This window comes from Sturnira hondurensis, unplaced genomic scaffold (genome assembly GCF_014824575.4).
Source record: "Sturnira hondurensis isolate 20B ecotype Veracruz unplaced genomic scaffold, ASM1482457v3 Scaffold0022908, whole genome shotgun sequence".
NCBI classification, from domain to species: Eukaryota; Metazoa; Chordata; class Mammalia; order Chiroptera; family Phyllostomidae; genus Sturnira; species Sturnira hondurensis.
This window is the reverse complement of record NW_028095539.1, coordinates 8,046,167-8,058,373: the sequence shown is the minus strand read 5'-3', so window position 1 is coordinate 8,058,373 and position 12,207 is coordinate 8,046,167. Positions and strand designations below refer to the sequence as shown.

The 12,207-nt window shown below is 64.2% G+C and overlaps 1 protein-coding gene across 1 annotated transcript in view; it reads left to right on the top strand.

The window, feature by feature from the left end:
• The window catches only part of CCDC187 (coiled-coil domain containing 187), a 37,820-nt gene that overhangs the window by 5,753 nt on the left and 19,860 nt on the right, over positions 1 to 12,207 (top strand). The window contains 7 exon segments of the mRNA XM_037036626.1: positions 238 to 741; positions 2,058 to 2,150; positions 5,249 to 5,383; positions 5,870 to 6,927; positions 7,170 to 7,264; positions 8,469 to 9,049; positions 9,481 to 9,568. Coding sequence (XP_036892521.1) covers positions 238 to 741; positions 2,058 to 2,150; positions 5,249 to 5,383; positions 5,870 to 6,927; positions 7,170 to 7,264; positions 8,469 to 9,049; positions 9,481 to 9,568 — 2,554 coding nt within the window.

The following is a 12,207-nucleotide window of genomic DNA, read 5'->3' as shown; positions in this document are numbered from 1 at the left end:
GCCTCAGTTTCCCCACCTGCAGGTCCGGCTGCTCCTGGTGCCTGACGAAAGGGTTGCGGTCAGGGCTTTTTCCTGAGAGAGGGTGCCGTGGGGCTGCTGTGCACAGGGGCAGTTTCCTGGCCCCCACACCCTTCTCAGTCCGCGGGTGCCCAGGGAGGAGCCCGGGAGCAGCAGGGCCCTTGGACAGAGGGCGCGCTGTGCAGTGCTCCACCGTGTCTGCCTTTCTCCCCAGGGCAGACGGTCTGCGGTCCTCTGCAGCCAGGAGGGGTCTCACGGGGGCCCTGAGGAGGCCCAGGCCCTGTGAGCAGCCAGGCGCCCCGGGGGGCGCTCCCTCTGTGGCCTGGTCTCACCACCTCGAGAGGCCAGGCACCCTGGGGAAGGCCAGCAGCTACCCACTGTGGACAGCAGGCGAGGAGGCCAAGGATGGGGACAGCTCAGTGTCATCAGGCCGTCTGTCTGGCTCCTCTGGGGGCCACAACGAGCTGTGTGTACCTCCCCACCGGCCCTTGACTGAGAGGCCCCCCCAGGTGCTGGGGTCCCCACAGCAGCACAGGGAGAGGAGCCCCCGGCTGGAGCGGCTGAGGGACAGGATCCGGGCCCAGGCACGGTGGCAGGGCAGCTGCGCCTCTCTGGGGACCTCGATGCCCTCCAGTGCCTCACACCTCCACAAAGCTTCCATGCCAGCCCCCCAGCAGAAGGTCCAGAAGCTGAAGAAGCCCCCTGCGGCCCCGGCCTACCCAGGTCAGTGGCAGATTTTCCTGGTGGGGGGGCAGGAGAGCTGCACTGGGAGGCTGGGGGGTGCCCACCCGGGTGCAACTCGCCCCTGGGCCTGGAGTCTGCAGCCTGCGGCGGGGGCGCCGGGATGGGGTTAGCCGATGAGTATCACGGTCAGGTACGTGGGGCGCAAGCCAGGGACACCTGGACCAGCTTGCAGGGGATTCCGAAGGTCCTGGAAGACACAGGGTGCGTCCCCCACCACGTGGGGTCCAGAGGCGAGGGACAGGGCGGGCATTCAGAGAAACCTGCAGACGCAGCATCCCTGTTGGACGGCAGGTAGAGATGTGGCCCTGGGCCCTCCTCCCTGGGAGGCAGGAGGGTTTTCTGTTAAAGTCACTTTTAAGGTCATATTTTTGTTTAAAACAACTGTAAAATACATGTGACGCAGGCTGTCCCCACTCTGGCTCAGGGCACAGCTCAGCAGCCTTAGGGACAGTCACCCTGCTGTGCAGCGGCCGCCACCATCCTCTCCAGGACGGTCCGTCTCCCCACAGGGACGCCCGGTCCCCATGAAACCCCCACCCCTTGCCCAGTCCAGGCCCACACCTCCTACTGTGGATCTGACTCCCATGGGTCCTTACCGGAGTAGAGTCCCATGAGATCTGTCCTTTCTTGTGGGTCGGGGTCTTGAGGTCCCTCCTGCCCGGAGGTGAGGGTCTGAGGACCAAGGCCGGACCTGGCTGTGCCAGAGGCCTGGGGGTCCTCCTGGCCAGTTTCTTCCCCCGTGGAGACGTGGTGGGCTCCGCCCGCTCTCACACTCACTGGCTTGTTGTCTGTCCCCTCCGGTCCGACACTGTGGGCCTTGGACAGCCTCTGCCCTCTCTGGTTCTCCACGTCCCCCTGACTGTCCAGCCAGGGGTGGACCCAGCCATGCCAAGTCCCTCTGACTCTGGCTCTCACTCCTCATCTCCCAGGGGGCCAGCTGCCCTGCCCTGGGTTCACCCACGGGTCAAGTCAGTCACTTATTCACTCAGCAAACATGAGCTCCGTGACCCAGCCCCCAGCTGGGTGCAGATGAGATGGGAGGCTGTTCCCATCCTCAGGGGCTCTCGGCCACCAGATACTTAGAGTTTGTGGAGACTCAGGGAAGGTGCGATGAGCCCAGCCCTGCCAGGGGTGGCCCAGGGCAGCCACGCCTGCCCTCTCAAGCCCTGCACTCAGCCATCCATGCTGGCACGCAGGCCCAGGGAGCGGGTGGGGCCACTGTGGGACCCAGTCGGGGGCTCCTGCTTGTGCATCACCCCTCACCTTCCCCCTCCCCCTCTCTTCTCTCCTTGAAGTTCCACAGGAAAACCCCAGAAACATGAAAAGTAGTTCTTGTAAAAGAGAGAAGTCCTTCACAGTGTCTGCCCGAAAGGCTGCCAAAGACAAGGGTGAGTCTGGTGCCTTTGGGGCCGGCAGGGCTCGGGATGTGAGCTCACGGTCTGGCCCACTCGGGGTGGGGGCACGTGGTTTCCCGTGCGTGGTTGGCAGCCAGCAGCTGTTTGACCAGCGGGTGCATGGGGTGTGGGGGGCATCTGGGGTCACCAGGGGTTGGGCTTGAGTCAGGGGGGCTCTGCCGTGCATGGAGAACCTCGGGCAACGGGGAGCCCGGCTGGGTGTGGGGCCGCCCACACAGAGAGCCGCCCCTTGTGACGAAGGGCAAGTCCACGAAGCCCTGCATTGGGTCCAAAAGGCCCTCGGCCATGCTTTAGCGCTCCTCAGGGCACACTGACGCGCGTCTGACCGGCGTGCAGGAAGGTGGCCTGCCACGCGTGTGGCTGGCAGGCGTGCCTGCTTTCTCGTCTCACGGCATCGCGTAGGGCACTCTCCAGGTCCTGCTGCCTCCGGCGTCGGGGAGAGCAGCTGCAGGGGTGGGCTCCCCGACCCATCCGGTTTGGGATTTGGAATTCCAGGTAGCAACCCCCCCTGAGTGACATGGTGGGCTAGGCTTTGGGCTTCGGTTGGGCAGGTGCCTTCATCCAGCAGGCGAGAGGTTGATGGGGGGGCAGGAGGGGGAACCCCGCTCCCGCTGCAGAGTGAGGGATGCTGGGAGACGTGGAGAAGACGCAGGGAGCCCTGCTGAAAAAGCACAAAATATAACATTTTCCGGCATCACCGTCTCCCCCTGCCCTCCGCATCTTTTCGGTTTGTTTTATTTTAATGGCTCGCCTGAAAAATGACCTGCTTTCGGCCCGACGCTGGGTCAGAGGGCGTGCCACGGGCCGCATTCATCATCGTCACAGCTGTGTCACCCTGACGGCGCTGACCATTAGTCCCTGTCAGCGGCGCAGTCACAGCTGGACTAAGGAGAGATGAGTGTGGGTTCAGAGGTCAGCGTCGCAGGGCTAGGGAATTGGACGAATTAGAAATTTGCTGTAGTTAACAAAAAATTAAATCACAATAGTTATAAAATATTCATCCATCCGCTGCGGGAAAATGAGGCCCGGTATTTAATTTCAGACGGTAGCACCTCGCTCTGCATGTTTTATCATAGATTAGGCCGGCCCAGGACGCTGACGCGGCACCTGGGGACTTCATCCATTTCCGCAGATTAAAAATCCTCTCGTAAAAAAATTAATTGCCATTAAACTGCTCAGCAGAAGGAAAAAATGTGCCCATCAGGACCCATTTATTGACCCGGACCCTCTGGCAGGCTAACAGGGAGGCCGAGTGCCCAGCGCAGGGGGTGCCTGTGGGTGGGGGTGCTGAGCTGACCTGGCCAGCGCCAGGCCCCTCCGCACCCGGTGAGCAGCCAGTGCCCCGGGGCAGGGAGCTGGGCCTCTTTCCTGTGGCCCAGCAGCAGCAGAAGCCAGGACAGAGCAGTGTCTCTGGGAGCCCCACTCCCTGGGCCCCCCCAAACCCAGATTTGGCCAGGGGGCCCGTCCTGGCCTTTGACTCTGCCCTGAGCCAGCAGGGTCCTGACCCTTCTGGGCTCAGCCCCTGTGGTGGCTGCCTTTTCATCCTGTGGCTCTGTGGGAAGATGCTCACGGACGGGGAAACCAAGGCCCAGAGAAGTTCCGTCATTTGCCCAAGGAAGGCCCGAAGCTGGTCCTGGGCGGAGATGGAATTTAAACCCAGGCCTGGGACTCCTGAGACCAAGCCCTTAACCCCCAGTGTCCCCAGGGGCCCCGGGCAGGCGGCCATGGCCGGGGGTGCGGTGGGGGAGTGGGGTGGCAAGCATGTCCCAGTGTGGACCTGGCTGCCCCAGCCTGCCCAGGTGAGGCGTGGCCCTGTGTGGCCCCTTCCACTTCCTGCAGCCCCAGCTTCAGGCCTGTGGCTGCCTGACGTCTCTGGGTCTGGGCCTTTGGGGGGCCAGGTCTGGGGCCATGTGTGGAGCAAAGTCCCTGGCCCTGTCCGGTCGCCTGTCCCCGGGTCAGTTCCCGGTGGTCTCTGCTGTGAGTTCCCCTCGGTTGTCAGGAGTGCCCCCTTCATGGGGGCAGATGGTGGTTTTTCCCCTTGGTCTGCTCTGGGCTGGGCCTGGGGGAGGGGCCGAGCATGTCTGTGCCCGAATGTCCATGCCCATGTGTGTCCGTGCGTCTCGGTGTGTCCGCACCTGTGTCCGCACCTGTGCACCTCTGTCTGTGTGCATCTGTGTGTGCTTTGCACATGTGTCTCTGAGTGCATGTATGTGTGCACCTCTGCATGTGTGGGTCTCCATGTGCACATGTGCTCATGTCCTTGCATCTCTGGGGGTGCCTGTGTGTGTTCGTGTGCTTACACGTGTTTGTGTGTGCATGAGCATGTGCCTGTGGAATGTGCCTGATGTGTGTGTGTATAAGTGTCCGTGTGGGTCCCAGCGTGCATGCACATGTCTCTGTGAGTGTGTGTGTGCATGTGCCAGGTAACGCTGGGCTCTACACGGGCCTCTGTGGGGCCTGGTGGACGTCTGCGCAGCGATGGCGGGGCTGCTGCTGGCACTCGGAGCGTGTGACTAGAGTTATGAAGTAACTCTTCATACGCATGCAATGTTTATTATGTGGCCGCGCTTACTAAAGACAGTGTGTCTGCGTCCGGGATACCCTCTTGGTCCCCTTGTCCTGCCAGCCGCGGAGGCGTCTGTGGATCCCCAGCCCCCATTGTCACCAAGCCTCGCCCGCTTCAAAACGGATTCGTAGCCTTCGGCTCCGTGCAGCCAATCAGCTGTGAGGTTACCCTCCCCCTCCCCCTGTGCGTGCTGGGGGCTTGTTGTCAGTCCTCCTTACGCTTGCTCAGCGCCGACCGAGTGTGCGCCGTGGGTCTGGGCCTGTGTCGAGGTTTTACGGACAGAGCCATAGGGAGCCGGATTTATTACCCCCATTCCCTAAAGAGGACGCCGAGGTTCAGGGAAGTCCAGTTATCCTGGGACGCAGCCACACCCCGACCGGCTGGGGCCCGAGGGTGAGGCCCTGCCCCAGAGGGGCCGGACACAAGGACCTCGCCCCCAGCCCCCCGCCCCAGGAGCCGAGCTGGGGACCCAGCGCCCACTGTGCACCTGTTCTCTCTGTTTAAGAGTCCCAGCTGGTGGGCGCTCACGCCTGGAGGAAGGGACAAGCGCTGGCCAGGGGGCTGCTTGGGCCCCCGCCCCCTCTCCCCAGGCTCCAGAGCAAGGCAGCTTCCAGGGAGACAGCCCACCACGTGGAAATAGGTACCTGTGCCTCCGCCTCGGGCTCCACCCTGCTCTGCTGTGGCATCTGGGGGTGGGGACAGACTCCGCGCCGCTGGGGAAGGAGGTGGCACTGGGTGTCGGAGCAGCTGCTCTCTCCCAGTGACCTGTCAGACACCCTCTGAACCTGCCACCGATGGGGGCTGTGGGAAACCGTTATATTTAAAAGTCTAAGGGCAGGATTTCTGTCCCCGAGAGGCCCCTTTGGGCCCTAGGAGGCAGGGCACGGCCAGACAGGCTTTCCAGACTCAGGGAAGAAGGGGCTCCTCCAAGTAGACCCCAACACCCAACCTGCACTCAGTTTTCAACAGGCGCCCGGGCATAGCCTCGAGTCACCCTGATGGGGCACCTGCCCCGGGGGCTCCTAATGAGTGAGGAGGCCAAGAGGGATTCCGTGGGGCACGAGTCCAGGGGGACCTCTGGGCGGGGGGCCAGCTCTGCTCCTCCTGGGACTGCCTGTCTTTGCAGGGGACACTGAGAAGGTAGGAGCTGCTAGGAGCCACCCTGTCCGGCCCCGGACGCCCAGTCCAGCTGCTCTGCACAGTTATCCGCAGGTGCCTCCCAGCACACCCTTCCAGGCGCCCTGCGACCAAGCCGTGACCATCCAGTCGGCTCTGGCCATCCTTCAAGACCTGCGCCAGCAAATCCAGGCAGGGCTGGAGTTGGCCCGAGACCATCAGCTCAGGCGAGGGCGTGAGCAGTGGCCGTCACCGCGGTGGCGACAGGAGCTGGCAGAGAGGAGGCCCCAGGGCCCCTGCAGGACCCCAGACCTGCAGGGCTCCTTCTCCAAGACTCCCTGGGTCCCCACGAAGGGGACGCACTCCTCCTCAGAGAGGGCTAGGAGCATCCCTGGGCAGCGCTGGAGAACCTTGGCCCGGTGGGAATCCCATCCACAGAGGACCTGGTTGGCCCAAGGACGGGACCTGGCTTTCCAGAGGCCTGGGAGTCCCCACGAAAGGCCGAGCTACTTCCCTCAGCGGCCCTGGAGTGCATCGGCTGGGCAGAGAGCCTGGGCTACTTGCAAAGGCTGGGAGGCCCCCGCCCGAGGACCGTGGAGCCCTCTGGAAAGGCCGAGCCCTCCTGTCCAGCGGCCCTGGAGTGCCTCCCTCACGAAGTGGGCTGGCAGCCCGTGCGAGGGCAGGTGCTCCCGGTTGCCTCCTTCGGGAGCAAGGAATGCCTGGCTCGGGCCCACCCAGAGCACCCTCCGGATGGCACCTGGGAAGGACAATGAGACGCAGGCACCGCTACCCTGCCCGAAGACCCGGGGGCTCCTGGGCCGCCCCTATAGCCCAGAGTCCCTGCGGGAGTTCATGCGCCAGAAGGCGCTGGGGCGGCGGCAGCAGGCCCTGGAGGAGAAGGCCTCGGCCGCACGGGCCCTGGAGCTGAGGAACCGGAGGCTGCAGGACGTGTACAGAAAACAGAGGGAGGCCGTCCTGGGCAAGGCCAGCCCCAGCAAGGCTGGCCCCGTGGTCTCCCAGACCACCCCCAGCATTGTGACTTTTGTCCCACACTCCGCACAGTCCTGGGTATGCACCAGGGACAGCTGGCCGGAGTGTTGGCCCGCTCAGCCACAGCCTCCACTCTCCGGAGTCCCCAGACCTCTGCCTGCCTCCCTGGGTGTGACAGAGCTTCAGAGGGACCCCGTTACCTCCGTACCAGCCCCTAAAGAGGAGACCCTGTGGGGGCCCGGGGCCAGCTCTGAGGCGGAGAGACAGTGTCCAGGCTTCCGGCCCGGGTAGGGCTCTGACTGTGTTCCCCTCTGTTCCAGGACCTGGAGGCACCCGGGAACCCGAGGCCGCCCGTGCTGCAGTGGAGCAAGGTGACTTCCGGCATGGTGCTGGGGGACCAGGAGGCCCCGGGCAGGTGGGTGTGCGGGTGAGGGGCTACCCTTCCTGGGCCCGGCTCCTTGGGGCGGGCCGGCTTCCTGGGCCCTGTGTCACACAGAGCCGGTGATTTCCTGGAGCTGAGAGTCACACCACGTAACAGTTGCCACGACAAGGGATGGAGTCTGCAGCATGGAGTGCCTTCACTCTGCAGCCCAGACCTGTGTCTAGTCCCAAAACCTTTTGCCTGGGCCCACGGGCAGCCCTTCCCCATCCCCGCTGACCAACCCCAGGCACTTTCCGCCTCCCTGGCTTCGTCAGCTCTGCACAGTTTATAAGTGGGACGCTACAGCCTGGGACCCCCGGGGCCGGGCTCGTCTCGCTGAGCACGTTTTCCGGTTCACCAGCATTGTGCCAGGCCTGGGGACTCCGTCCCTTCCGAGGGCTGAGTGGCATTTCGCTGTGCAGAGGGTCGGCCTTTGGCTCACCCCTCCCTCTGCCTGCGGATGCTGGGGCTGCGCCCGCCTTTGCTGCCGCAATGAGTTCCGCTGTGAAGCTGGCTGTGCAGTAGCTCTCAAGTCCCCGCTTCCCGCTCACTTCGGGACGCCTGGAAGTGGGACGCCTGGAAGTGGCACGGTCTTCCCGCGTTCACTTTTGGGGGAACCACCCCGCCGCTCCTCACTGTGGTGACCCCCTCTCCTGGCGCTTCCGACGTCTCCATGTCCTCACCCACACTGCCCCACGTTCACAGCGGCGGCCCGTCACTTGGGTTTCCCTGGTGACGGTGATGGGAACAGTTTCCCACGTGCTCGTTGGCCGATTCTGTGTCTCTGGAGGGGGAAGCGGCCAAAGTCCTTTGCCCGGTTTTGGATGGAGTTGTTGGGTTTTCTTGCTGAGTTGTCCTTCTTTATACAGCCTGGATTTCAACCCCAAGGACAGATATGTTCTGTTTTCTGCCGTCCGGGAGGGGCCTTTTCACTCTGTCGACTGTGTCCTTGGACACACAGTCCGATGTCCCTGTGCCTTGTGTGGCCTGTGTTTTCAGTGTCACATCCGAGAAGACGCCGCCAGCTGTCCCGGCTCTGCCAGCTGTGCACGGCCGTGTGGACGCACGGTGATGCACGCACACTGTGAACACGGCCTGGGTCTGTCCCAGGAACACCGCCATGCTCACCCCTGCACGTGTGTGTTTCACACTCGCCCAGAAGTTCTAAGCCTGACCTCTGCGCCCTCTGTCCCCGTAGCTTCTGCCTGTGTCTGAACGGAGCCTTGGACGGCGCCGAGCCCCTGGAGCCAGCAGGCCCCCAGGAAGGCTGGGAGGGCACACCCCCACTGCGGTCTGCCAGCCCCTCCCTGGGCCGCCTGGGGCTCCGAGACCTGGCCACCAGGCACCCCTGCCCAGGCCTGTGCATCTACCTGGACCCCGAGGAGTCTGAGCGCCTTGGCACACCGGGACCCCTGCACTTCCGGTACAAGCAGGCCCGGCTGCAGGCCCTGGAGACCATGGCCAACATCCTGAAGCAGCGGATCGACATCCTGACTGCCAAGCTGCTCGGGTCCGAGGCAGCGGACGCTCCCAGGGGCCTGGTCCCAGACCTACCACCCTCGTGCCCCAGCACTGTGCCGACAGCCTCCACGCCTGCCACACCAGCCTGCCCCAGAGCCTTGGTGCCCAACGGGGGCAGAGGGGCTCCCTGGGATGTGCCAGCCAGGCCGCTGCTCTCTCCTGCCAGCTTCCTGGATGGTGAGGCGCTGCTATGGAGCCCCGGCTGGGAGCAGCGGCGGGCCGGGAGCCCCAGGGCCCACCCGTCCAGCCAGCCCCGAGGTACGGCCGGCACCAGGCCACGGTGACCACCAGCCCAGTTGGTGGCCACGGCAGCCCCACTCTCTCCATCTCTCAGTATCTTCTCCCCAAGGGGGGACACAATGACAGTATCACAGTTGTCACTGAGGAGGTGACATAGGTGATAGTCTTGGCCCCGGGCATGGCATGTCCTCGATTTCCCATCAGTGGCAGATGTCACCGGCTGGGCTGTGGCTGCAGGAGGGGTGAGGCCTGGTCCTGAGGCTTAATGGGCCTGTGGCTTCCCTGCCCTGCCTCCCAGAGACCATTGGAAAGAGAATGAGGCATGGGGGACAGTGAGGCTGTGGGGACCCTCCTGTTCCTGGCGGGCCCCCTCCTCAACCCCCGCCCCCCAGCGGCAGCCCCTGCCCTTGTGCCGACCACACCTGGCAAGCGTGCCTGTCTCTCCAAAGGTTTCACGGAGGACAGATGTTCAGAGCTGGACAAGAGGCTGGCGAGAAACACGGCTTCCTTCCAGGCCCTCTGCACCTCGGCAGGGAGGTAAGCTTGAGAGCCCCTTACACGTCCCACTAAGCTGTGAGCCGGAACCAGGCCTGCAGGCAGGGGGGCGGCACAGCTCCTGGCCCACTTGACAGCTGGGACGCTGGCCAGGCGGTGGCTCTGACACCTCTGCCGCAGGGCTGTGTGTCGAGGGCCCCGCTCCGACGCCCCGCTGATGCGGGAGCAGGTCCCAGAACGCACACCTCTCCACACGCTCCCCGCCTCGGTTCCAGGCCCCAGGGGACACGGTCGGCCACACTTTCCTGTGTTATCGGCGTGACTGGCAGGCTGAGTGTGTCCAGGGGACCCTGACACAGGTGCACCTTCATTCAGGTCCCATATCTGTATCTGAGTTCTCAGGACCCCCTGGCCACAGACCTGGCATTTTCTGGAGGTTTTTGTCCCCAGCGCTGGCTGTGGCCTTCTCTGGGGGCCACTTTACACAGGCCCCTTCCCAGGGGTCACTGGGCCCAGTTTCAGACAGATGACCAGCCTGGGTGTGGAGCACAGGGTGCCCTTGGCTGCCCCACTGTCCACCTCATCAGCCCAGCCTGGCTTTGGGGACCTTCTGCTGTCCCCACACTTGCCCCAGACCCCGACAGCCTGGGCCATCCTCCTGCAGTGGCTGTTTGCTGACCTTTCCTGTCCCCAGTCCCCCAGCTCCTTCCCCGCTGTAGCCAGTGTCCCTGCTAGGGCCCTGTGTCTCAGCTGACTTCCCCTCAGGAGGGGCGTCCTTCCTGCCCACCCAGCACCGCACAGCTTTTGTCCAGGGGGCCTTTGCGGGACAGCCGCCACCTGGCTGACACAGGACCTTTCCCGGGCAGCTGAGGCCTCTGGCCCTCTGGGGTCCCTGCATGCTCATGGTCTGCTCCTCGAGGGCTCCCCTTGAAGCCCTAAGAACTATTACTCCAGCCCACTGCCTACCCAGCATCTCCTGGTGGGTCCCCCCCCACCTTCCTCAGTGGCCAGTGGCACCCCTACCCAGTCCCCTGTCCCACCCAGTCCTCCTCCCCGGCACACGGTATGGCCCTGCAGGTGCTCGGACCAGCTCCTGCCCCGCCCCTCTCACCTCTCTGCTGTCAGACTGAAGTGCCCTGGGGCAGTGGTCCCCAGCCCTGCCCGGATCAGCCCCGTCCCCTGGTGTGGCCACGTGTCCTCTGGGATCCCAGGCTTGCCAGGTCAGAGCCCAGCCCAGCCCAGAGGGCACAGGCTGGCAGGGGGTCTCCAGGGGGCTGGCCTTGCCTGTTGTCAGTATCAGCCAGTCCCTGCCCGGACCACCTGGGACGGACGCCGGGGGGCTCCTCACTGCCCACTCGGCTGGCCTGTCCCAGCTTCGCACCCGGCATCGGGGGCCTCGGAGGGTGTAGAGTTTATTAACAGAGTTACAAGGGAGGGTGGGGGCCTTGGCTAGGGCAGCGTGGAGTGAGGAATACAGACAGGACAGGCACATCTCTGTGGGGAAGGGTGGTCCCAGACCGCCCGGGTGATGTGTCAGTGCAGATCCCAGGTCTGTGAGCAAAGGCACGCACCCCCTGCCAGCCTCAGAGTCTTCCCAATGGGAGGGGTGCCCATGCACCTTCTCTGCCCAGCACTCCCAGGAATCCCCAGCCACCCCGCCTTCCTGAAGCCCCCTGACCTCACCAGTGGGGAGGTTGGTGTTTGGTCCTTTGGGGCGAGACTTGCTCCCTTCCCCACCTATCACCTACCTACTGAACAGTTGGATTCAGTGGGGGGGGATCGAATTGTTGCCACCAGAAGGGGGCAGCATTGGGCTGCAGGTCTCCACTTCGGCAGCTGGGGAAAAAAGACCTCCCTCCAGTCCTTGGGTGTTGGGGCAGGGGGTTTGCGGGGGGGACCTGGAAAGGTTAGTGGGCACCTTACATCTGCTCATCCTGTGGCTGGACAGCCGGCAAGGCCCTGTGGGCCCAGTGGTGGAAGGTTGCAGAGCCCAGGTGAGAGGCTTGTGGCCTCCAGTGCCCCCACCCCCACCCCCACCCCGACCCCAGGCATTCCCATCTGTAGCCCTCCCCCTGGCCCCACTCCCAAAGCCCTGACCCAGTCCCCCAGGCAGAGGGGGGAGTCGTTCACCAGGTGGCCCGATGACCCAGCGCCCTGGAGCGTGGGGATGGGAGCCCAGGGGCTTGCTTGAGCGCGCAGGAGAGGTGCCCAGGCTGTCCCTTGTCAATCAGCAGTCACCACTCACAGCTTCAGAGTGCTGCCACTTTGTGGACACATCCCTGGTCCCCTCTCCCACAGCCCAAATCCCGGGCTCTGCTCTGAGCCCAATTTCTGAGTCAGAGAAGGACGGTGACCTCTCTTACCCAGCCCTTTCCCTGTGGGGACCGTGGCTCAGTGGAGGGCAGAGCCAGCTCGTCACCAGCGTCACATGCCGAGGACGCCACTGCCCCGGATGCCCGTGTACCTGGCACCTCTGGAAGGAGGGGGTGCCGAGCCCCACAGGCCCTCGTACCCCCGAGAGAGGCATCCTCCCCCTGCTGCACAGATGGGAAACTGAGGCTCGGAGAGAAAAGGCTTTGCCTGGGTCACACGGCTCATGGGAGGGCAAACCAGGATTCCACGCAGGGCCTGGACTCAAAAGCCCACCCGCCCTCTCGTCCACCGGCTCTCCACAGTCCCCA